Source organism: Triturus cristatus, chromosome 2_1, assembly GCF_964204655.1.
Source record: "Triturus cristatus chromosome 2_1, aTriCri1.1, whole genome shotgun sequence".
Classification (NCBI taxonomy): domain Eukaryota; kingdom Metazoa; phylum Chordata; class Amphibia; order Caudata; family Salamandridae; genus Triturus; species Triturus cristatus.
Window position 1 is genome coordinate 800304171 of NC_140581.1, and position 25852 is coordinate 800330022.

Sequence of the window (25852 nt, forward strand, 5' to 3'; positions counted from 1 at the left end):
CGCCACCCGCGTGGGTCTCGTCAGCCGCGTGTCCGGGGTCACCGAGTACAGCGCCCTATTATAATCCCCACCCGGGAGCAGGAATTTATCCATCTCGAACGCCGGGTTTAAGGCAGGACCATATATCCCGTGGTTCACCGCCGCCAACTGAGACGCCCAGTAGTATCATTTAATATCGGGGAGGGCGACCCCCCCATCGTACCAAGGGAGCGTCAACTTGGCGAGAGCAATCCGCGGCCGCCCGTCCCAAAACAGTTGGCGCTGAAGACCCTCAACCTCCCGGAAATAGCGGGCCGGCACGACATCAAGAGTATTTTGCAAAGCGTACAAAAAGCGAGGCAGCGACATCATTTTAAACAATGCTGCCCGTCCAAGCGGCGAAAGCGGAAGTCGTCGCCATCTTGCGACGTCGGCCTTCAGTCGCTGGAGGGGAGGGAGAAGGTTTCGCTCATAGCGGACCGCGGGATCCAGTGAGATAAAGATTCCCAAATATTTGAACCCCAGGGTAGCAATCTGAACCGGGCATTCTTGCGGCAGGAGGGGGGCGTCCCCCGAGAGGACGTAGACGCACGATTTGGCCCAGTTGATGACCAGGCCGGAGTTGCGGCCAAAGGAATTCAATACGTCCACCAATACCATTAGTGACTGTCGGGGGGAAGTGAGATACAGAAGGATGTCGTCCGCGTAAAGGGAGACACGGTCGTCGAACTCCGGCGTCCATCTAATGCCTCGCAACGACGGCTCCCAAAGCAACCAGGCGGCGAGAGGCTCCAAAGAAAGCGCAAAGAGAAGGGGTGATAGCGGACATCCCTGTCGCGCACCTCTCCCCAGTGCGAAAGGAGCCGACACCCTACCATTCACCACCACCTGAGCCAGTGGGTCAGCGTATAGTAATTTTACCCAACCAATAAACTCAGGGCCGAACCCAAATTTCGCCAAAACGGCCCAAATATATGGCCACTCCAAGGTGTCGAACGCCATAGTAGCATCTAAAGATGCCAAGATGGCCGGCTCCCGTATAAATTCGGCTCTAGCAAGCACACCGTGCAACCGCCTCAAATTTAGGGCGGTATTCCGATGGGGTATAAAACCGGACTGATCCTGATGAATCAAGTCGCCCACGACCCGAACCAGTCGGTTAGCCAACACCTTAGCCAGAATTTTGGGTTCTGCGTTCAACAGCGAAATGGGCCTATAGGAGGCGCAGCGGTCTCGCGGCTTCCCTTCTTTGTGTATCACCACTATGGTGGCGAGGCGTTGGTCAGGGGGGAGGAAGCCCGCCGCACGTGCCGCCAAAAACATGTCTCGAAGATACGGCGCTATATTATCAGGACGCAGCATATATAATTCAATGGGAAGACCATTAGGACCCACCGCCTTACCAGACGCGATCGAGCGAATGGCCAAAGCGATCTCATCTGACGACAACTTTGCCTCGATCAATATTGCATCCGCCTCCGATAAGGTTGGCAGTGCGATGTCTCTGAGCAACAGATGAGAATCCTCCGAACGCACAGAAACCGGAGCGTATATCCCGCGGAAGTGATCCGCGAAGCAGTCAACAATCTCCACAGGGTCAGTCACACGCACTCCATCCATTCTCTCCACAACGGGCACCACCCTGCTCGCTCTCTCCTTCTTATCCAACCAGGCAATCAACTTTCCGGCCTTATCCCCCACATCATACAGTCGCCCTTGCTGCTCTCTATACTTCCCTTTAGCAGCTTCCGTGACTAGCGCCCTATAATCTAACTGCTTGAGGCTGAGAACATGCAATTTCTCATCAGTAACTCCACGCTCCAAGTCCTCCTCCATTTCAGCTATTTCAGCCTCCAGGCGAACCACCTCAGCTCTCTCGCACCTCTTAGTATGAGAGATAAGGGACAAGGCCTGCCCCCTGACCACCACTTTATAAGCCTCCCATAGGGAGACGGCCGACGACACCGACCCCACATTATCAGTGAAGTAGTGATCAGTGGACTTGACCAGCTCCGCGCGGATCTTAGGGTTACGAAGATACCAGGGGCTAATCGGTGCCATTCTTCACTCTGTCCCAGGGTCAACCCTCAATTGCAACCATATAGGGGAATGGTCAGAAATACTTCGGGCTACATGACACACCTCCCCAATCATTCCAGCTTGGGTCGCCGGCATGAGCATATAGTCCAGTCTCGAGAGACTCCCATGGGCCCCCGAGTGAAAGGTATATTGCGCTTGTCCCGGGTGCATCAATCTCCAGCAATCTACAAGTCCCAAAGTGTCCAAAAACACCCCCAACCAGGCCTGAGCCCTAGGGAGATCCCTGGGGGAGGTGACGGTCCTCCAATCCAGAGACCACGGCATTAAAGTCTCCACCCAACACCAAAACCCCCCCAGGGAGCCCCAGGACCAAACGCCCCAAGTCAGCAAATGTAGCCGTCTGCAACCCCGGGGGCACATACACAGCCACAAGCGAAATGGTTCTGCCCTCCCATCTCCCCACCAGCGCCACATATCGCCCCCTATCATCGTGAAGCACCTCGTCCACTGCCAATGGGAGGGAGGTCCTAACCAAGATGCCCACTTCCCTAGAGCCAGAAGCGAAACCAGAATGAGCGGCAAGGCGATAGCCCCTCCTATTTAGGGCCTGGAAGGAGTTCCCAACCAAATGTGTCTCCTGCAGGAAAACGATGTCGGGCGAGATCCGCTTCAAGAACTGCAACACTACCCCGCGCTTGATCCTGTCCCCCAGACCATTCACATTCCACGAAAGGATTCGCAATCCCCTACCCCCCATCCCACTCCCGCACATGATACCCACATCCCGGAGAGCACAACCCGGAGAAATCAGCAAAAACCTTCACATTGCCCTGCAAAACGAAAAAACAACCATCCCCAACAACCCCCCTCCCCCACAGTCCCAAAACCACAACTCCCCCCTCCCTGCACCCCTGCTTGACCCCGAGCAGCCCCCCCAACTTGCAGTGTGCCTGTCGCCCTAACATATACCACAAAAGAACCCCAGAAGGAGGAAAAGACCCCAATAAGCTCCCCACAACCCCCAGACATTTGAAGGGCATGGAATGCCGGATTAGAGTGCAATTGAGCCAAGGTGCAAAAAATGCCAGTCTAGTCCATTGCCAGGAACCAAGTTCTAGTCCTGCTCCACCACATCCCGTCCGCTCTCCTCCGTCCGACCGTCTCGATCCTGTCCCCGCGGTAGGGCATCCAACCAGTCACCAGCCGCCTCCGGTCGGTCAAAAAAGTGGGAACGACCCTGGAACTCAACCCGCAACCTCGCCGGGAATAGCATTGCATATTTCAGCTCCATGTCCCTCAGGCGCCGTTTGACACCCAAAAATCCCAGCCGCTGTTTCTGGACCGCTTGCGTGAAGTCCGGATAAAAGCTGACATTGGAGTTCTCAAACTTCAGCGGCCCAGCCACCCTCGACGCCTGAAGGATAGCATCTCTATCCCGAAAGTTAAAAAGTCGGGCGATTATAGGCCGCGGAGGAGCACCCACTTTGGGCGCACCACCCGGAATCCTGTGGGCCCGCTCCACCGCAAAGAACTTGCTCAATCCCTTGGGCGCGAGACGATTGATCACCAGATCCTCCACAAAAAGATCAGCAGCAGATTCCTCCGATCTTTCCGGCACTCCGATGATACGGACATTGTTCCGTCTAGCCCTGCTTTCCGAATCCTCAAGTCGACGATCCGTCTGGTCACTGGCGAGCCGCAACCTACGGACCTCCGTCTGCAGGGCGGCCACGTCCACAGTTAGGCTCGACGCCGCTTGAGACAAGGAGTCGACCCGCTCGTTTGTTTTGGACAGGTCTGCCCTGACCAAATTCACATCGATCAGGACCGCGTCCAACTTATGTGCCAGGGTATCAAATCGCTGATCCACAGCAGCCTTCATCTCCTCAATGGCGCCCATGACGTCCTGCAGGGTAAATTCTGACGCTGGGCCCACAAGCTCTTTAGACCGCTCAGGCGATTTATGCAGGCCAGCGGGGGATCCCTTTAGCTGCGCATAGCGGTCCATGTTGTTGGCCTGAGCATAGGATCCCCTCCGGGTTGACTTGGGTTTCGACTTGTCTCCTTCGAGTCTCGCCGCCATCGTCCGGAGGCCACCAAGGCCGGCACCCGCCAGCGCCAGGGACAGGGACCAGTTGGCTAATTTAAGCAGACACTGCAATCGCAGACAGGAAGTCCGTGTATAGTCCGAAGATCAGGCCAGACACTCCGCTGTCCGCGCTCCTCTGAAACACCAGGGTCCCTCAGCCGATCTCAAAAAACAGACTTGAAAACGAAAGTGAAAGTGCGGGGCACGGGGCAGGTCAAGCCCAGCATGCCGATGTTGTTCACTTCGTACCCGGGCACCTCACCAACTCGAGACCGGGACCTAGGCAATAGCAGGCCGCAAACTTCGGAGGGCAACCATTCGGGTTCCCGGCGTCCGATCAGAATTCTGAAAACGGGTGGCACCTCAGCGCAAATGCATCAGCAAAAGCCCGTCAAATTTAGCAGGATTTAGTCAGGATAGATGTGGGAGGTTGCGGAGGCCCTCGAGAGCCGTAAGCCTATGCGGCCATCTTGGTTGCGCGCTAGGCTCCTCCCTCTGGACTGATTCTTTAGGCTCCTGAGTCACCCTCATAATCTTCAACTGTTAATGTTAATGTTACTGGGTATTTATAGAGCGCACGGCTGCTCCCAAGAGTGTCCCGGCGCTATAACTGATGTGTTGCTTTCTGTGCCACTATAGTCTTCAATTGTTTAATCACCAATTTATATTTATCCATCACAAAAGGTGATGGACCATTCATTATGAGCAGAAATCCTTAAAGATTCTTTATCTTGCCAACTTGCAACTGTCTTGCACTCTAATCACAAGTCTTTGGGAATGATAATCTCAAACAACATATTCAGAAGAACCTTTTAAATCGTCACAATTCTTTCTGCCTCTTTATTCCACTTGTCATATTCATTTCTAAGCTTTGGAAAATTCTTTGTAAATGTCTGATGTTCAGACCTCGTCTATGACACATGAACATATGCACCGTCTTGTACACCTTGTAGTGCATACTCTACAAGGTGAGCCTTCCGGAGAAACTTTATCTTCCACACATGCAGCAGCTGCAGAGTCTCAAAGCTACACCCGTTTTCTTTCCATTTAGGTTAAACAACACAATCAAATATCCAATAGCAATTAATTATAATAAATCTACCTTTCAGTTTGTGCGTCTATTTTCCTTGCACAAAGAAACTAACATCTCAATTTTGATTAAGTCAAACTCATCTCGACCATCGACGACCTGTAGGACACTAACGTTTAAATTCTTGACATGAAGACGCTTGCCTTCAGCAGACAACCTACATATTTTTATTTTGAATTCTTGGATTACTTTGAATCTGGTAACCTAAAATCCATAACCATCTAAAACACAAAATTTCAATAAACAGCTTTCAAAACAGTTTCATCAGTTCATATAAACCAGTTACAATACAATGCAAATTTCAACTTCAATGAGATTGATGTGCAAGCGCTGCATTAAACACAAAACCATTAACATGACTAAATTCATCTTGTGACGAAACAGTTCTAACTCAGTCACACCGCATAACAATCCACAAGCCATGTGTAAAACAACTCACTTCACAAAGCCCTATTCATACTCAAGAAATGCAGTTCCAGCAACTTCCCGTTTGAATCAGCACATCATAATACTCTGTAACTGGGACTTGGTAAAATATTAAGGATTTCATAACAATAATATTTAGGAAGGCGCAAATTCAAGTTGCAGAATTGCACTGTTAGACTTGGCATCTATGGTGTGTTTTCCGCTGTCTTTTTTGCTTCTGACTTCCTGTTTTGACTGTGTGCTTCATTTTATGTTTAGAACTCTGGGCACTTTACTACTGCTGATCAGTGTTAAAGTGCAAGTGCCCCCTGTGTAAATTGTGATTGGTTATCCATGATTTTCATATTTGATTTCCTGGTAAGACCCTAGTAAAGTGCACTGTGTGTGCCCAGGACGTTTACTTCAAAATCCTAGTAGTGAGTCTGCAGCACTGATTGTGCCACCCATATGAGTTATCCTGTACCCATGTCTCAGACCTACCACTGCTTTACCCGTGTGTGCAGTTTTAAACTGCCATGTCAACTTTGCAAGTGCCACACTTGCCCGGTCCAAGCCTCCCCATTTACTACATGTAAGGCATCCCTAAGGTAAGCCCAAGTTAGCTTTATGTCCGGGTGCAGTGTATTTAGAAGGTAGTACAAAGTGTTGGAGTATGGGGTCCCTGAATTCACAATTTGAAAATATATCTTTTAGTGAAGTTGATTTTTAAATTGCGTGTTTGAAAATGCCACTTTTACAAAGTGAGCATTTTCTGGCTTTACCATTCTGTGCTTCTGCCTGCTTGTGGAATTCACATCTGAGGGAGGGAGACAGTTAGGCTGTTTGTGCATTCACTCTAGACAGTCACACAAAGGTAGCTGAGTTGTGCCTATCATATTCTGATGGCCCCTCACCAGGCTAATGGGTCTTCCTGAGCTACAGTGGCGGGAAGAGATGTCACTGACTCCTTAATAGGGTTGTGCCTGTCTTTACCCACAGCTGTTTCCCCCACCCCCTCCACCTTAGTGTGTTTGGAGCCAGGTCATTGAAGGGCAGCGCCCTGTGCACCACAAAGACTTTCCTTTGAAGATTGCTTTTTTCAAAGTGAGAGAGAGGTAAATGTATTGGACCTCTGACACCCTACAATCAGAAAACTTCTGGATTAAGAGGACATTCTGCCAAGAAGAATAGCTGGAGAAGCTGCCTTGAGGGACTATCACTTTGATATGTGCTTTGCTGTTTTGACCTGCTGCTTGCTACTCCTGTCTTGGGCAGTAGAAAGACTGGAGTAGGTTTCAACATCCTGATCCCAAGGTTCTCCAAGGGCTTGTGTGTGCTTGTCTCCTGTTAAGAAGTCTCAGGGCCATCAAATACTTCATCTGCCGTTCCTTAACTCCTCTGCTGGAAGTTCTGACCTGCCAAGTGGTGCCAATTCCAGTTCTAGGCCCTTGGAGGTGATCTTGCTGCTACAGAACCAAGAAAATCCACGCATCGACTCTCTGCGCCTGTTTTTCCTGATGCAGCACTGCCGTGCAGTTGAAAAACCAACACATCGTCGCGGCCAAACAATCGACGCAGGGCCAGCCTTGCAGCTAAAAGTTCAACAGGGCACTGTGTCGCCGAGTCTGTGGTGCCCGCTCTGACTTCGACGCTGCACAGGCTGCGTGGCTCAAAATTCGATGCATCACCTGCTTCGCAGCTGGGAAATCAACATAACTCCTGTTCCGCCACCGCCGCACCGACCCAGCGCGTCTGGATTGTCGATACATCGTACCTGTGCGCCAAGTTCTTCATTGACGTAGCCCAGCAATAAGTAACCTAGGCCACGTGTCCGGAGATCGACATGTCCCCTCCTCTTGCAGTAAGGAATCGATGCTCCACCTCCCTTGACAGTAAGGAATCGATGCTCCACCTCCCCTGTGCTGAAGCAGGGAATTGACGCATCACCTCCCCTGGGAGTAAGGCAACGACTCCGCCTCCCGTGAGAGTGAGGAATTGACACATCGCTTGGTTTTCCGGCGCCACATCTCCCTTGTGCCCATTTTAGTCTTTGATTTTGACGCATCCAGGTACTTTATGATAAAAGGGACGCATACATAGATTTCCATTAACTGACCTGTTGTGAACCTTTTACCAGTGATATATATACTTGTGTATGTTGGATGTTTGGCGTTTTGGTCTTGTTTTATTCAGATAAATATTGGTTATTTTGCTAAACTGGTGTGGTGTCATTTTGTAGCGTTTTCACTGGGTTACTGTGTGTGTTTGTACAAATGCTTTGCACATTGCCTCTGATATAAGCCTGACTGCTCATGCCAAACTACCAAGAGAGTGAGCAGGGGTTATCTTAGCTGTGTGATCTCCTTATCCTGACTAGAATAAAAGTTGCTACTTGGACAGTGTGCAAACATCTGCTAACTAGAGACCCCCATTTCTAACGCACTGTAATCATCAAGTTTGATTAACCAGCTAATTTCAAAACAGTCTAACTATTGGAACCATGCTCTGCTACCAAAAACTGTTGCCTCTTTTCACATCAAAAAGGTCCCGTTGATTGATCCGTGCTATGTGGATTCTTTACGGAAGAGAGCCCTAACACAATTTTATGTAAACCAAGAGATTTCGCAAAGAAAAATTCACATAAGACAGGATTCAAAGTACAAACCATGAATTTTTATTAATGTTTTCTAGACCTATTTAGGAATGCTTAAAGTTAGGGTAAATTAAACACAAAAATTGCATTTCTCTAGTATTAATTCAAGTGCAGTATTATTAGTGGTAGAATCTGCTTCCACATAGGTATGACCTATCATGACAGGCCTTGTTTGAAAATACCTTGACCTCTTGGGCCTGGGTCTGTATCATTCTTAATTGCTCTGAAGGCTTTTGTCTTATTCAGTTTGTACCTTTGAGACTTTTTCACATCATGTTTAAGCAATGCCTGCTTAGCAGGCATGAGAGGGTTAAAAAATGGCAAGCATCTTTTTGGTCTGTCTTCAGCGGAATTTGGACACACTATTTCAAAGAGTTCTTAACACCACATTGATACACTGGAGCATGGTTGAAGATTTTCAAGCTGAAAAAGTCTGAATTTAATGAAGGCCACCAAATAAACCTACAGGAAGAGTGACTTTAGGAATCAAAAGCATTGTGTTTTATGTCGACATACACTCCGGCTCTGCTACAACTATTATTATATATCACTACTACTTATACTACTACTACTACTACTACTACTAAATTGAGTAACCATTTGGAGCAAGTTTTCATAAGGAAGGAAACTTTGTTTGCAAGATTTTGAGTAATATACATTTTCGAGTAAAAAACGTTATTTGCACAGCAGTGGAAATCTATGTTTACCTGCTTTCTTTAGTTCTTTAATATATTTTGTGATTTCTTCTTAGCGGCTCTGTTTTAGTTTCATGAAGACTTGTAAATTTAGTTGTCTGTTTAGACTGACCTCCACTACTAGAATATTCTTTTATAAGATACAGCATTGTGTTATAGAATTCTGCCTTTCTTAGAGGAAAAGGTGGTAGGTCTAAATGGGTGTTTGGCATGTCAAGATCTGAATTAATGCATGAGATCTTGCAACTGGATCATTGATATATTGATGTTCTTGAACTTGTGTATAACTATGTTGGAACAAGAATGTCCTTTACATTGTACTCAGTGCCCAACTTTGTGTTTATATCTGGTATTCTGACCTGTTATTTCACCTTGTCGTTGCACAAACCTATATGTGTGTGCAGAGACATATGCATGTCTCTAATTAGAGAGGGTCTGAACCTGTCCAGTACCATACAAGGACAACTCATGTGTGCCATCAGTACTGATAGGTCACTACTGTCCCTGCCATGACAATAGTGCATAGAGCAGTGGAGGCAGCATACTGTGCTATAGAGGAGTAATAGTGTGACAAAACCTTTTATGTGGGTCTCTCTGATTGAGGTCTACTGGTTCACCTGTGTATAGTTCTGCTTCTGCATGCATGGAAAAACCCTTGTGACATCCCATTGTATGTTAAGCGTGTTTGTATGTGTAGAAAGTGTAACTAATGCATGGTGTGTGAGCGAGTGTGATGGAGGTCACTAAGATCTGATTTGGATACCCCTGGACGGGCCTAGTACCAGTGCACAGTGATAATTGTGCTCCCAGTCATTGGAAGTGTATTTGCATTCCTGTAGCTGGAGGAAGAAGAGCCAGACACTGAAATAAGGATTATTTACCGGGCTGCCTTCGGAAATTTGGACAATCTTTTAGTTAGCAATGACCTGGTGATTAGTTAGTTTTTCTGAGCATGGCCTTCTATTGGATGGTAGGGATGAGATGTGGTCCTGCATCCTCTGTTATGAAAGGCGAGGTAGTCTCAAGGTGTGCCTGCCCTTTTGTCTTTCCCTGATTACTCCTTTATTGGGACTATTGACACCTGGTGCTGAAACTTAACATTGCTTTTGTTTCTCTGTTATGGGTGCTCTTGATGGAGCAAACACAATACGATGATGGACGGAGTGCTAAAAATGTTCAGACTCTCACCCCCAGTCTCAGTTCTGGGTATAAACCATCATCGTTCTGCTGTTCACTAAGCCAGCCCAGTTTGGACCCAGCCATATGCAAATCAGTCTTGATCCTGTTCCTCATGGGAACAGTCCAGCCCGATCGATCTGCCAGGCCAGGTCCTTCCTGGACCGGAAACAAGCATCCTGTGACCGGTTTGGGGGTTTCACCCCTCATCAGCCAGGCTAGTTTGAATCCAGTGGCAAAGTAAGCAAGAGACCCACGCTCCAGGATGGAGACAGCCACATCACTACCTCCTGTGAGAAGCATCACACTCACAAAGACTTCTGGAGAACAAATGACTCTTGAAAGAAGAACTACCCCAAGCCGGTTCTATAGTTTCAGACAGTGGATTCATGGAGTCACATCCCCTGTCTAGATGTTGTGTATAAAAGTGGTACCATAAACACCCCACCTTTTTCCAGTTCCAAGCCCTTTATGTCAAAAGAGGGGAGCACTCCATAGAGTACCTGAAGGATTGCTGTGCAACCATGGCAAAGGTTTACATGGCTACCAGTCTCCTGAAGGTGAGGGAACATCATCTGAAGTTTGGATTTCTAGCTGGAAGAGCTGTGTACCTGCCCTGAAGTTCCTAGAAAACTGCCTTCCTGCTGAGAGTAATGAAGAAGTCTGCCTGGCCATGTAAAATGAGAATGTGAAAAGAAAAAGCAAGATCTAGGGCACCCTCGTTGGCTGGGTGGCGATCAAGAGGAAAGATACTGCACAAGCGATCTGGAGGGACTCTGGGGGCCTGTTGGCCCCCCCAGACACTCACTCCTGTTACCTGTCATGAATAGCACCATCATAATTGCGTCATTGCCAAGTCCCAGTCGGGCTGGAATTGTGTGACACAGAATGCCGGTCAGAGCTACATCTGCTGAATACATTATGCTTGGACTGGGGCTGCAACTGACGACTGTTGAGGACCCCATTGACAGCACCTACCTTCAGTCCAGTCAGAACTGCAACCCTTCAGGAATGCGACATTTCAGAGCTCTCGATGACCAAACCTGTTGTCTGCACCTGCTATGTGGGACCTCAGCATTAAGACTGACACAGCATAGAACCCTCTGCTGTGACCTCGAAAGGGGAGACTGGGCAGACACACTGCTGAATGTCGCCCACAACTGGCTTTGGCGAACTTTTACAAGGATTTTCCGATCCTCCGTTGCTCGTTCGAATGCTCAGAAGAGTAACTGTGGCTGTGTGGCGCAGTGTAAAGGACGTGTGAGAGTATGCCTATTTTGAGAACGGGATAAAATAAAGCGGGAACAAAAATGTTAACGATAGGCCACCAAAAGTGCTCCTGAGCTTGATTCACATTCCTCCTGATTTATCCTGACAGACAGAACCCGAGAAGAATGCCTGGGAAGGAACAAGGGGTGGAGGTAGGGTTTTGCACCTTCATGAGCTAGATCCCAGAGTTGCTGACTTGTGTGTGTTCATTGAAGTGTGTAGTATTTAGTGTAACTGTGTGATTAAAGTACTTTCTTTCTTACAAAGATGAGCGTAATCACTGGAATGAGCATCTTTTTTTCTGTTTGTTGAGCTCTGAGTTTAGCAGCCCCACCCTACTTCTCTGAGAAGCCTGTGAGTGCACGCCATTGGTTAACCACTGCTTTGTGTTCTGGGCTGTTCTCGCATCAAGCAGCCCTGTTTATTTGTTAATTATGTTCGACTTCATAATGTGTTGACCTAAAATTAGGCCTCGGCGTAGTTCGCGAAGTAGCACTTCGCGAAGCTACGCAAAGTGAAGTTCGCACTACGCGAGCTACGCGTAGCACTTCGCAAACTGCGTAGTACCTTGTTTGCACTGTGCCAGATGTCGTTTTCAATGATTGCACAGTGCGGACAAGCAACCGGCACTGTGCAATCATTGAAAATGGCATCTTGCACAGTGCGAGCTGTAGTTTTCTGCTGCTCGAGTAGATTTTTACTCGAGCTTCAGCTTTCTCAACGCGAACTGGTAGTTTCTCATCGCGAGCGGTCGCGAGCATACGCGACCACTCGCAATGAGAAACCTGACCTCCTCGCGTTGGGAATCTCGCCGGTAGGTTTATTTTCCATGCTTGCGATCGCCAACTTGAAGTTGCTGATCGCGAACAAGGAAAAAGTCTCGCCGGGATGTCATTTTGCTTGCTCGCGGTCGCCAACTTGACGTTGAGGACCGCGAGCAAGCAAAAACTGACCGCAGCACTACGCAACACTACGCTACGCGTGTTCGCACTGTGCTACGTGCAGTTCGCGTAGTGCGAAGTAGCGCGAACTTCTCAAACTACGCGAGCGTAGCGTAGTGCTTCGTCCAGGCTTACCTAAAATATGGAGGATTGTTCCTTTTTACCGTCCCAACAACAACATTTCTTTGTTCAATTGTACAGTATGTGCACGTGGCTGGTATAGTGATGCTGGAGTGGCTTGATAATCCATAATACGAATCATGCCTTTTAGTTACTATTCTCCTTCTGATATCCTCTTCTATCAGACACTAGAGGGGACATAAAGGCATAGCTAGGTGCTGTGTTCAAGTTCATGGAGGCTGACTCATTAGGATTTCTGTTTTCATGAGTCTAACCTATTTTTCTTTTTCTTTTTTAGGTTTTACATGAAACCTTTCCTCAACATACCTTTTTAATGAATGGCCTCATTCAAGGTGTTAAGGTAAGCTGATCTGTAGTTGTCGTTAGCCTTTTCTCCATGAACGATCACTGTCTGGATCCCCAGGATGATAATTATGATGTTGCCTTTGAAGAATTTAGTTTCTTGAGGAAACCCTTAAGGTGCTGTAGTTTGAGTGGTGTATGATATAATGGAAATGCTGTCCTCCTATTCACTGCATTTTGTAGTGTTAAATGTATGAAGATCCTGTGCCTTTTCAGTTCAAGTCCAGAGACCGTTTTAGCTGTCTCACCAGCGTTATGTTTTCTTGAGAAAAAAAAAAGAATCATACTAAAATGGTTTGAGCTAGCGTTCACGTCTTATAGGATAGTGTGACTGCTCTACAAGCTCAATTGACATCATTGTTTGAGCAATAGGTCAACCCCAATTCAGCGTTTCATTCTCAGTTGCGTTCTGCCTACAGAACAGCCGTTTAGTGTTTGTAATGGAAGGCCTTTCGCTTCATTAGTTATGACTCCGCTTTTGGGAAGACTGCCTGCACACTACTGTTTGTGGTGGCTTTGGTGCATTGAGGCTGATGATAAGCTGCATCTGTCACATACTGAGTCACAGATCAGCCAGCACCTTCTTGGGAAATGTGGAAACTGCACCCGTACAAAGTCGAGATCCCCATCTGTGGAGTAAGCCTGCTCTCTGCTATGATCTGTTGTTCCACTTTTCTTCAGCTGGCTTATAGTCTTATGCACAGTGGAGGAGTAGCAGTGGCAGACACAGTGTGTGTGTGTGTGTATATTGATGACATATTTGTCTTATGGCATGGTACACAGGAAAGCGCAGAATCTTTTGCACGTGAGCTTAATAATAACAACCTGAATTTATCATTCACTAGTCACACCGGTACAGACTGCATACAGTTTCTGGAGTTAGAGATATACGTACAAAACAACAGCTTACAATCCAGAACATGCAGAAAGCCTACTGCAGGAAATGCTATCCTGCATGCCAACAGTTTCCATCACAATAGTGTAAAGGAGGGTATCCCCTATGCAGAGTGCTTAAGAATGAAGCGCAACTGTAGCACGGAGGAGAGCTTAAAAAAATCTACCGATTACCTCTTTCACAGACTACAAAGAAGGGATTATAAAACAGAAACCCAAGTAAAGGCAAGGGCTAGGAGTGAAAAACTGACGAGAGAAGATCTGCTATTTAACAACAAAAGCAAGACTCAAACTATGACAACTAAAACAGACACTCCTAGATTAATCACAGGTTTTAATGCCTATCATGCTTCACTGCGTATCATACTATACAGACACTGGGGTGCCGTACGTAATGACCCGGTTTTGGGCCCCACCTGCGCAAAAGTTCCCTCAATCAGCTTCAGAAGAGCTAAATCCAGGCGCCCGGAATTAGTGCGTAATGCGCCAACTATTGTCAGAACACCTAACTGGTTACAATCACCAAAGGGATTTACTAAATGCAGTAGATGCAAAGCGTGTAGACATGAAGCCAATACAAAAACAGTACTTGTGCCTTTCAGACAAACACCCTATGAAATACGAGGTAGTTACGACTGCAAAACAGACTTTGCTGTGTATGTCCTGCAGTGCACTTTCAACAGACACTATGTAGGGAGCACCATCCACCCTGAGCATGTCCGCATTCTGCAGCATCTGATGGCCATCTCTAACAGTGACCAATCCTACCCGGTTGCTAGGCATATCAACTCATGCCGTACAGGGAAAGCCCAAGACGGCTCCTATTTTGTCATCAACACTGTTCCAAAAATCCTGAGGGGAGGTAACAGACAATTGGCCTTAAGGAGATTGGAGTCAAGATATATTATTCTCCTCAACTCCAAAACTCCACAAGGGATGAATTCTGATGAAGCGCTAAATGTACATTTATAAACCAATGCCTGTAATGCCACGCAACTGATCCATTCCTCACAGCGTTAGGTTCTCTCTTATTTTTATTTTAGTTGTAATTTTGCACTTTTCCCTAAACACTTTTGACTCTCTGAATTTTGTGGGACTCTAATGGGGCAAGGACACCTTTCACACCCGTTGGTACGCCTACTGGGGCCCAACCCAGCAACTTGTACAACTGTACATGTTTACCGTTACACTTCCTACGCCTTTGCATCTCATGGCGTTTTGTTTACGCTCTCTATTTTAGGAAGCGCAGTACTAACTGATACCAAAACAGGAGAGCTTAATTAGGAGGGGAGCCTATATTGACTATGGAGACATTACCTTTTTATGAATGCGAATATACGAACCCATGGCAACCATAACGGTAGTTCCGCTTCCTGAGCACCATATCGATCGTGTGCAATCTTGAATCAGGAAGGGTGAGAACGTCTATGTCCATCAGTTACTATCCACACATAACGGACACACTAAGATGACCAGGTCATTAGTATTTTACATAACACTATGGGGAAATGCCGAAACGCGTCTGGGTCCATGTTGTAATAAATACCTTCTATGCCAATTACTCATGGAGTCTGGGCCTGTTTGTGTATGCTGTAAGCCTGGGCAAAGCACTACGCTACGCTCGCGAAGTTTGCGCTACTTCGCACTATGCGAATTGCACGTAGCACAGTGCAAACACGCGTAGCATAGTGCAGTGGTCATTTTTTGCTTGCTCGCGGTCCTCAACGTCTAGTTGGCGACCGTGAGCAAGCAAAATGACATCCCGGCGAGACTTTTTCCTCATTCGCGAACAGCAACATCAAGTTGCCGATAGCGAGCGTGGAAAATAAACCTCCCAGCGAGCTTCTCAACGTGGGGAGGTCAGGTTTCTCATTGCGAGTGGTCGCGTAAGCTCGCGACCGCTCGCGATGAGAAACTACCAGTCCGCGTTGAGAAAGCTGCTGCTCGAGTAGAAATCTACTCGAGCGGCAGAAAACGACCGCTTGCACTGTGCAAGATGCAGTTTGCACTGATCGCACAGTGCCGGATGCTTGGCCGCAATGTGCAATCTGTGCGTACAGCATCTTGCACAGTGCACTACGCAGTTTGCGAACTACGCCCAGGGTTAGTATGCTGTCAGGATGGAAATATATATATATATATATATATATATATATATATATCTCCCCCTGTCAGCATGATTTGATATGCTCTTGGAGCTTGACACCATATTAGCAGTACTTTGTCAGTCTTTCTTAGGGGTGTGGTTGTTTTCTTTCTTTCCTCTCATTGAAGGTATATCCATGCCACTGTCACACTTTCTGTGATGTACATAGGAAAATACCTCCCACTCCTCCCCCCTGGTTTAGTCCCTGTTATTAGGCAGACGTCTAACTTTTCTGATGCTGGCACATCCTTCTAAACAGCGAGTGCCCCACTGGTACACTAATTCATGACAATAAGTAAGTGCCTGGCCCAATTAGTTGTTTCATATGCATTTGTAGGTCATCAAACACAGGTTAAAAACTGTTCAGCAATCATTAGTTTTATTTTTAAAGTAAATCACTAGTGTTGAGAGAGAGTGGTTCAAAATATAGGTAGCACACCTGAATTTCTTAATTTTACAACTAACAGTTTAGACCTATATGAAACAGACTATGACATGTTTCATTTAGTTTGAAAAGCAACATTTCAACAAGACTCTTGAATGTCCTTAAAGGATTGAAACTGCATTTCATGTCACAGGTTGGCATCCTGGTTGGACCATCTAATTACTTGGAAAGGCTTACTTTTCCCAACCCCCCCTACTCCAGATCAGAAACCTATATCCCTTGGCACTGCTTATTCACTAAACATCCAGGAAACAGAAAGAAAAAGAGGTGACAGGAGCACCTACATGAGGTATTAATGTAGCTGCAATCCTAGTTTTTGGCACATAGTGCTCACACCCTGCAATGGGGTTTTCTGTGCTGTCAAACTTGTTTGGAGAGAGGAGTGAACACGCCCCTCTTTACACAGGTTATGGAGAGTGTTCTGATGAACATTGCTATTTAGAGGAGTAGTATTATGGTATTTTGCCTCCCATTATCCTAGACACCATCACTGCATCGCCCCAAATATTCTGATGGTAGCACCCCACTCCCCCCACACACTTCTCCTCTAAACACCTCCTTAGAGGACTTGTAGTTGTTGCCTCAATGTGTCAAACATCAACAGCTTCCCAGTACATTTCGCTTTGCACAGAAAAATGTCCAGGTTTTGTTTTTAAATCTGAAAGTGCACCTTCATTAATTGGAAATGTTGTGGTTGTATAGATAGGTGAGTGAGAAATTGATAAGGGAGTGCGTGGATGGAAAAATGAGTGCTTATCTTAGGATTTACTCTGGTATTTACCTATTCACAGATTTGAAAAATCACACATACATTGCCTATCAATGAAGAAGCACTTCCTCTATTTTTAAAGTTCATCAAATGTATTGGCTTTGGCAGTGCTTGTTATATGTAGAATTTGCAGCTTTGTTCCCGCTACACCATTTACATGTAGCCGCTCTGTAATTTTTAAACAAGCCATAGTCCTTCATAAACTTAAGATGCCACTGTTCTGTAAGAGATTCTCTTGAACGTTATTATGTGGTTAAAGATGTTACTTATAGGTGGGTTCCATCTTAGCTTCTTGTTAAATGACAAGTTATTTACCTTAAGTAATGCATTATCTGGTAGAGGCAAGCTCTAGCCACAGATTTTTAACCTTTGACTTTCCCAGGCATTAGACTGGATCCGGTAGATTTTTGAACGAGCAGCATCCCTGCGTGCTGGTAGGGTGCGTAGATCGGCGCCAGGCGTGAGTTCTGGGTCACCTACAAAGGCACCACCTCGGTGCGCTGATGGCAGTTAATTTTCACATTTAGAAGGGCCTAGAGGCTGCGCCTACAGGGGGGTTGGTCGTTGTGACAGACCTTTGGCTACCTGACTCACGGGGTTGGAATGAACCGCGTCCTCAGCCTTGCACAGTTTGGGAAGCTTGTGTGGGGTGGTGGCTGGAATAAAGCTGGTGCGAAGGAAAGCCCCTTCTGTAGCCACAAAAGGAGTGATAAGAAGACTGGGTTTGAAGCGGAGCAACTGAGAGGCACAAGGACTTGGTCATAGCCCGAGAGTCCTTAAAGCGCTCCAGCGCCGAGTCTGCTTTATCTCCAAAGAGACAGTTGTCATCAAAGGGCATATCCATGAGGGAAGCGTGGACATCCCTTGCAAAGCCAGATGTTTTTAGCCAGCTGTGACATCCAAAAGCCCCCGTCGTCGAAATCCTTCTGCCCAACGAGTCGGTCATATCCAAACCACACCTAATGGTGAACATCACTTCATCTCTCCCGTCTGTGACTGCTTGGGAGAGAGCGGCCCGGGCCTCCTCCGGTACCTGTGTCAGCAATGTTCCACAGAGTGTGAGAGTAGCAGCCAAATAAGCATGCGGTGTTCAAGGTGGGTGGAAAAACATCTTCTTACCAAAACTTTCCAGCCTCTGGTATTTCCTGTCTGGGGATTCGGCAGGGAATGCACCATGGGATGTAGAGGCTTGGACCACCAAGCTCACAGGGGTGAAGTGTTGGGTGAGTAATTACGGGTCCCCAGGTGCGGGCAGAGATGGTGGGCAATTGACCTGTTCAAAGGAGCCCTTGTGCTGGACTTGGACCAGGTCCCCAGTAGGACATCTGTCAGTGCTTCATTAAAAGGGAACAAGGGTTCAGTAGAGGAAGCTCCCAGTTGTAGCACTTCTGTCGAGATGTTAGTCCAGACTGTCACTGAGGGCAACTCGAGATCCAGGGCCTGGGCTGCCCTCTTCCCTACCATTGAATAAGATGCTACCTCCTCTGTAGCCACGGTATGGGAAGAAATCATACCAGTATTTTGGGATGTATCCAGACCTCTGGCATCCCTGAGTTCCTTGCACCAGTCAATTTTATGGCCTTCTAACTTGTATTCTAAAGGGTCAAGTGACCCCTCACATTCTTCCTTGCCCTTCAGAATAAGGCTCGGCCACCAACCTAGTATGCATGAGTCCTGTCAGTGCCAAAATCGGTGTTAAACAACGCCGTTCCGGGTTTGTGTTGGATTTGTGGATGTAAATGGGGCTGGTGCTGCCAGTGGGGGCCATCAGCTTCAGGGGAAGTCCCTGTGGAACGACCAACGCCGGTCCAGATCCATTATCAGATCCACGTGGGCTCGTTAGAGCCGAGGCTGGAGCGGCCGGCACAGAACCTGATGGAGCCTCTTCTGACCCTCCGGGGCTCGAAAGCGTGCTGGAAGGGTCGGACTGAGCCTCCCACCTTTTCTGGGAGCCAGAGTGACCCCTGCTCAAGTAAGACAATTTTACAAGTTTACAATTCCATTACAGGAAATTGAAAACAAAACAAAAAAGTTGCACAAAAAAGTTAAAATCATCTGTTGGAAAATAAACATTTCAGATGTTAAAGATTGTGATAAAAGGTACAAAACCTTTTTAAGGCTTTATTTAAGAACCTAAAAAATAAAATGAATGATTAAATGAATGAAACTTGTGTGCACCAGGGATTTAGCTGCCTGCATCTGGTTTGGCACAGGGCTGGAGCACATGACCAGAATCTCTGCACTGTGAGGTTTGTCTGCCTGAGGCAGTTTGGGCACAGAGTATTGCTTGATGCCAGAGTCTGCACCTAGTCCCCATTGAGTGTGCCCAAAGGTTTGGTCAGTTAGCCTGTAAATAGTAAGATAGATATCTGATAGAGACATCTGTCTGCAGATTCCTTACCTTTGAACTTCTAGGCGTCAGGCTGGATCCGGAAGACTTTTCTCATCAGTACCCCTGCACGCCAGTAGATGTTGTCAGTCGATTCCGCATGACATCGGTCGACTCTGCATGACATCGTCGACCCGTGTTAGTCGTCATGGTGACGTCTGCGTTTTCTATATAACCGCCACTTCGGCGGGCTAATGTCTGTTCTTTTCTTTCCGCGCCATCAGTGCCAATCCATTGAAGTGAGCTACCCCCTGCAGTTTTTCCCAGACTTTTTGTCGACTTCATTGGTGTGTAGGTATATCATGTCAAGCAAGAAGACTTAGGGGTTCAAGCTGTGTGGCACCTGTCCTCTTGCCATGTCTGTCATAAACCCCCATTTGCTCTGTCTTTGGTGCCTGGAGCGCAACCACAACTCCAAGTCGCGTTCGAATTGCTGGGCCATGGTGCCGAAGGCTTTGAGGGAGCAGTCCCTAAAGCTTCTTGCAGCTGAGCGTCCTGCACTGCGAAGGTCGCCTTGTCGGTCTCAATCCCGGCCCAGGTCTCGGTCGAGAGGAAGTTTCAAGCACTGCTCCGGTGAATCGGAATCCTCTTCATCGAAGTCAAGTTAGAGGCACCACAAACAGCACAAGAAGTTGAAGTGTGCTTCGACATCACCCCGCCCGTCCTGCGACGCGGCAGAGGAACCTCTGCTTTCGAGCCTCCGTTCCGCGGAACAGGAGCCTGAGTCGGCTCCGCGTTTCCCTTCCTTTCTTGGGCCGGGAGTGACCCCGGCCCAAATGAAAGAATTTATGATGCCATGTGCGCCATATTTGAGCGGCCTGACCATGCAGGCCCGGCTTCGGGCTCCGCTGGCTCTGGAGATGGAGGGGCCCCTGTTGTTCCCATGCCGCACTTCCACAGCGACCTTTCCCACCCGGCATTGCGTCCGGCACCGAGGTCCTCTGCATTGCCGGCGCCCATCGGCGGTGCCTCCCTGATCCTCATTCCCTATGACATCGGAGCAGGTCAGGTGTCCGCTGAAGCTGAGACTGGTGCCGACGAAGCCATACGGCTCCATGCCATCCTCTCTGCCCTATTCTAAAGGGTTAGGGATGGAGGAAGAGGATTGGAAGGGGGAGCAGGATCCCTTAGAAATCCTGCAACAAAAAGATCTGGACTGGTATGAGGAATTGGGTGACTCCAGTGGAGGGAGCATATTTTGCCATGGTGGTGCATAGGGCTGCTGTGGACCTTAACCTGCAGCTTCCTACAGTGGCGGTCAAGAGGAACGTCTTGACAGAGGTCCTGCAGTCTGAGGTCTTGAGTTCGGAACTCCTACTGCATTTCAATGAGACCTTGACAGACGTCCTTCTGAGGAGATGGTCCAAACCCAGCACAGGGGCTCCTGTGAATAGGACGATTGCCCGCCGCCATCGTTCTGCACCGTGCGACCCACTTTTCCTCACCACCCACCCCACCCCCCAAAGCTTGGTGGTTCAAGCTTCCACTTCTCGTGGCGCATTCCCTTCCGCACCACTAGACAGGGAATCCAAGAGGCTGGGAAACTTCAGTAAGAATTTTTTTTTTCTGCCAGCCGAGCATTGAGGTAGGGGAACACTGCATGTCTCTTGGGCCATTATTTCCATTCCATATGGTATAAGGTATCGCAGGTGATGCCCAGAGTCTCGGAGGAGGACCAGGCTCTACTCTCCAAAGCTATATCAGACGGGAGGGACGCAGCTAAGTTCGCCATCAGATGTGACTTGGAGACGACGGACTCGCTGGTTTGAGCGATTTTCAGGACGGTGTTAGTTCATCACCACACCTGGCTGAGAGAGTCTAGTTTTTCGGGGAATGTCCAGTCTAACTTCATGGACAAGCCCTTTGATGGCTTCCGTCTCTTCAGAGCCAAGGCAGATGCTGCCCTTGAGCGCTTTAAAGACTCGCAGGCTAAGGCCAAGTCTTTGGGCCTCACTACCGTCCCCAGGGCTTCATCCAATTTTTGCTCCATTCGTGGCTATGGAAGGGGCTATCAGCCGCGCCAACCCTATCCAGGCCAGAGGGCCCGCAAGTTCAGCAACCTCTGCGGGGCTGTGGACGCGGTTAACCCCAGACTTGTGGATCGGGAAACCAGAAGTCGGGCCAGGCCACCATCCCCTCCGCCACCGCAAAACCTTCCTAGGGCTATCCCTCATGATCACTCTCGGCCTGTCGGTGGCATCTCCACCACTGGCAAACATTACATTGGACAGGTGGGTGTTGCAAATAGTCTTAAGGGGCTACTCCCTCCCCTTCTAGAGTACCCCTCCATCTATGCCTGCCGTGTACATTCTGCTGACGGAGGATCACCTTGCCTTGCTCCACGAAGAAGTCTCAACTCTCTTGGCCAAGGGAGCTATAGAGAGGTTTCCCAGGCCCGAAGTAGGCAGTGGTTGCTATTCCCGCTACTTCCTGGTCCCAAAGAAGGACAGAGGCCTTTGTCCTATCCTAGACCTCAGAGCCCTCAATTACTTCCTCAAGAAGTAGAAATTCAAGATGCTCACTCTTGCTCAGGCCTTTCTGCCTTGAACCCAGGAGACTGGATGGTAGCGCCGGACTTGCAGGATGCCTATTTATATTTCCCATCCTACCGGCCCATAGTTGCTACCTGCGGTTCATGGTGTGTCACAAACACTTTCAACTTGAGGTGCTCCCCTTTGGCCTCACCAGCGCCCCTCGGGTGTTCACAAAGGTGATGGGGGTGGTCGTAGCCCATCTGCGGACATCAGGGATTCCAGTCTTCCCCTGTCTTGACAACTGGTTGTTGAAGGCGGCATCGGCCCAGGCAGTTGACTCTAGGCTACGGCGAACCTCCTCTATTCTCTGGGGTTCACTATCAACGTGCCAAAGTCACACCTGACTCCCTCTCAGACGCTCCTTTTCATTGGGTCAGTTCTGGACACAGTGCAGTTTCAGGCCTATCCTCCTGATAGTCTAAGCAGTTCAGGCTATGATACCGATGATACCGATGTTTCAGCCTCTATCTTGGATCCCGGTGAGACTGACTGACTCTGAGGCTGTTGGGCCTCATAGCCTCCTGCTAGTGACCCATGCACGGTGGCACATGCGGGCTCTGTAGTGGGACCAGAAGTTCCAATGGATGCAGCATCGGGGAAATCTCACCGACCTGGTTCAGATTTCAGGGGGCCATGCGAATGATCTGCAGTGGTGACTAACGAACCGCGATTGGTTCAAGGGCAGAACCCTCTTCATTCCCCACTCAGAGCTCACAGTAGTGACGGATGTGTCCCTTCTGGCATGGGCTGGCCATCTGGGGGAGGGGAGATCAGAGGACACTTGTCTCCGGCGGAAGCCAGTCTCCATATCAACCTGTTGGAGCTTTGGGTGATCCGGCTGGCACTGAAAATCTTTTTGCCATCAGTAAAGGGAAGGCTCGTACAGGTGTTCACGGACAACACTACCGCCATGTGGTACTGAAACAAACTGGGTGGAGTGGGGTCCTGGACCCTTTGTCAAGAGGCCCTGCGTCTCTGGACTTGGCTGGAACATCAGAGCAATTCCCTGGTGGTACAACACCTGGCCAGTTCTCAGAACACCATGGCGGACAAGCTCAGCCGATGGTGCCTTGCAGATCACAAATGGCATCTCCATCCGGAGGTGGCACAAGCTCTCTTTCAGCGGTGCGGAGAGCCTTGGTTAGATCTATTTGTCTCCAAAAAGAATGCGCAATGTCAGCTGTTTTGCGCAATGGAGTTTCCAAGCAGGCATTCGCTCGGCAATGCTTTTCATTGCGAGTGGAGCTCAGGTGTATAGCCTTTCCGCCCATACCACTCTTACCCAGAGTGCTCAAGAGGATCAGGAGCGACCAGGCACAAGTTATTCTTGTGACTCCGGACTGGGCACGGAAAGTTTGGTATCTCGAGCTTCTAGACATGAGCACTGATCCTCCAGTCAGGCTGCCTCTTCAGTAGAATCTTCTGTCACAGCAGCAGGGGAGGTTTCACCACACAAACCTGTCCACTCTCTGCCTCCTTTCGTGGAGATTGAGCGGTGACAGTTGACAGCTTTTGACCTCCCTCCGGAAGTCTGTTAGGTTATCTTGACAACTAAGGGGTAGAGCGTAATTTTTGTCAGATTAAAACAAAATAGTCGCCCTCCTATATCTTTTTTACTTTTTTAATGAGGTTGTGACCTCTCCAGAATAAAAATAATTATAGAGGATTCCCTTACCTGTTTTAACCTATACACCACATCTACATCTCACTAGGCCCCTCACACCCACGGCACCTATACGGCAAGGAACAAAAGATCTCTTATAAAGAGCCCCTTTATGGGTGCCCGTCGAGCATTGCAGCGCCGGCTCTACAAGGAGAAGACCCATATGATGAAGCATGACACCTAGCTTGCTGGGTGTGTGAGGGTCATAGTTCCGAAAGGAGGTATTGCCCACCTCCCCACAACTGAGTACTCACCGGGTGGTCAACTTGCCACCTAGGAACACCGTACCTCTCTAGTCTTCTAGGTTATCTTGGCAGCCAGGCGTCCCCCACCAAATATACGCCTGCCGATGGAACAAATTGTGCAAATATTGTACAGACCGGTCTATCGACCCCTTATCTGCTCCCTTATTTCAAGTCCTTCTGTTTATACTTTCTTTGGCCCAGCTGAGCTCTACTCTGGGCACTTTGAAAGGCTACCTTTCGGCCCTTTCTTCTTTTCTTCGGCTGCCTGATCAGCCCTCTGTGTTCAAATCTCCTTTAGTGCAGAGGTTTTTGAAGGGGTTAACCCATTTGTTTCCTCCTTCTCCCTTCATCATGCCTCAGTGGGACCTTAATTTGGTGCTCACTTTCCTGATGTGCGCACCATTTGAGTCACTGCATACCTGTCCTCTGCGGTCGCTCACCATCAAGACAGCTTTTTTGGTGGCCATAATCTCTGCTAGGAGAGTGAGTGAGCTTCAGGCGCTCTCCTCTCAGCCTCCTTGCCTGATGACCTTTCCGGACAAGCTAGTACTCCGGACTAGGACATCCTTTCTGCCTAAGGTGGTTACACCCTTCCATCTAGGACAGTCTGTTGCTCTTCCCACCTTCTATGCACCCCCGCATCCTTCCAAGGAAGAGGAATATCTCCTTTGTCTGGACGCAAAAAGAGTGTTATCATTCTACCTTGATTGAACCAAAGAGTTCCGTATGGATGACCAAATCCTTATTGGATACGTGGGTGCAAAGAAAGGCTGTGCTGTCCAGAAGAGGACTATATCCCAATGGGTCATCCTCTATATTAAAAATGTGTTATGCCTTAGCGAAGAAGGATCCCCATGAAGGGCCCATTCCACCAGGGCAAAAGTGGCCACCACGGCCCTCCAGCGTGGTGTTCCCATCTCTGACATATTCCAAGCTGCCACATGGGCATCTTCAGCACACGTTCGCCAGACACTACCGCCTGGATTCTCAGGTCTGCAGAGAAGGCCGGTTTGGTTGCTCTGTTTTACAGGATTTTCTGGTCTAAGCCATTCTGCAGTCTCCTCCTCCGGGGCTGGTATTGCTTGGGTATCTGTTCAAAGGTAAGGAATCTGCAGCTAGATGTCTCTATCAGATGGACAAGTTACTTACTGACCCACCCATCCTCCCCGCACTGCAGAAAAGGTTTTAGGTGTCGGGTACGTTCACCATCTGGGCCCGAGTTGTTCAAATTTTAACACACCATGGCCAGTCACTTCATGGCTTCGCACTTATGGCGTGAAAAGTCGTTAAAAGTACTGACGTTAGCGTGCCCGAGTGGTGGTAATATTGACGACACGGGTGTCACGATGCCAACGAACACGACCGACGCCATCTACCAACTTGCAGGGGTACTGCTGAGAAAAATGTTCCAGATCTAGCCTGATGCCTGGAAGTTCAAAGGTAAGGAATCTGCGGCTAGATCATGTCCACACCAGATAAGGCGTTACTGAAGGTAAATAACTTGACTGTCCTGAGCAGTTGGATGTTCTATATGATCAAAATAATCCCATAAAGTAACTAAGAAAATCACAAAGGTTAAAGTAAATTTATGGTTAGCTTTCCTTACAAGACCTTCATTTATGTTTTTTAAAAAAGAAACCACTAAAAAAACACAGTTGACGTACTGTTATGTTTGCAAACCTTAAAGCCACGGATTCTTCACTTATGGTTAACCAAACTAACCATAACTCATATGCTTCCCCATCATGCACTGCTTATGACCTCATGTACGACATCACTCCTGACATGTAAAATGACATAATTTATTGAAATTTTCTTAGGTCGCGCCTCAACAGCTCTTGCGCTAGCTCTTTAAAACCTGTTGTATGCACTTTGTGGGCTTACATCCTGCCCATTGCTTTTTATTTTGTTACGTGGATTGTCCTTCCAAAATGCTTGCTTGCTATT

General features: G+C 48.2%; 1 protein-coding gene across 1 annotated transcript in view; it reads left to right on the forward strand.

The window, feature by feature from the left end:
• LOC146865902 (solute carrier family 71 member 2-like) overlaps positions 1-25852 on the forward strand; it is a 271637-nt gene that overhangs the window by 98386 nt on the left and 147399 nt on the right. The window contains exon 3 of the mRNA XM_085632831.1: positions 12756-12818. Within this exon, the coding sequence (XP_085488957.1) occupies positions 12756-12818 (63 nt within the window). The remainder of the gene's footprint in view (positions 1-12755; positions 12819-25852) is intronic.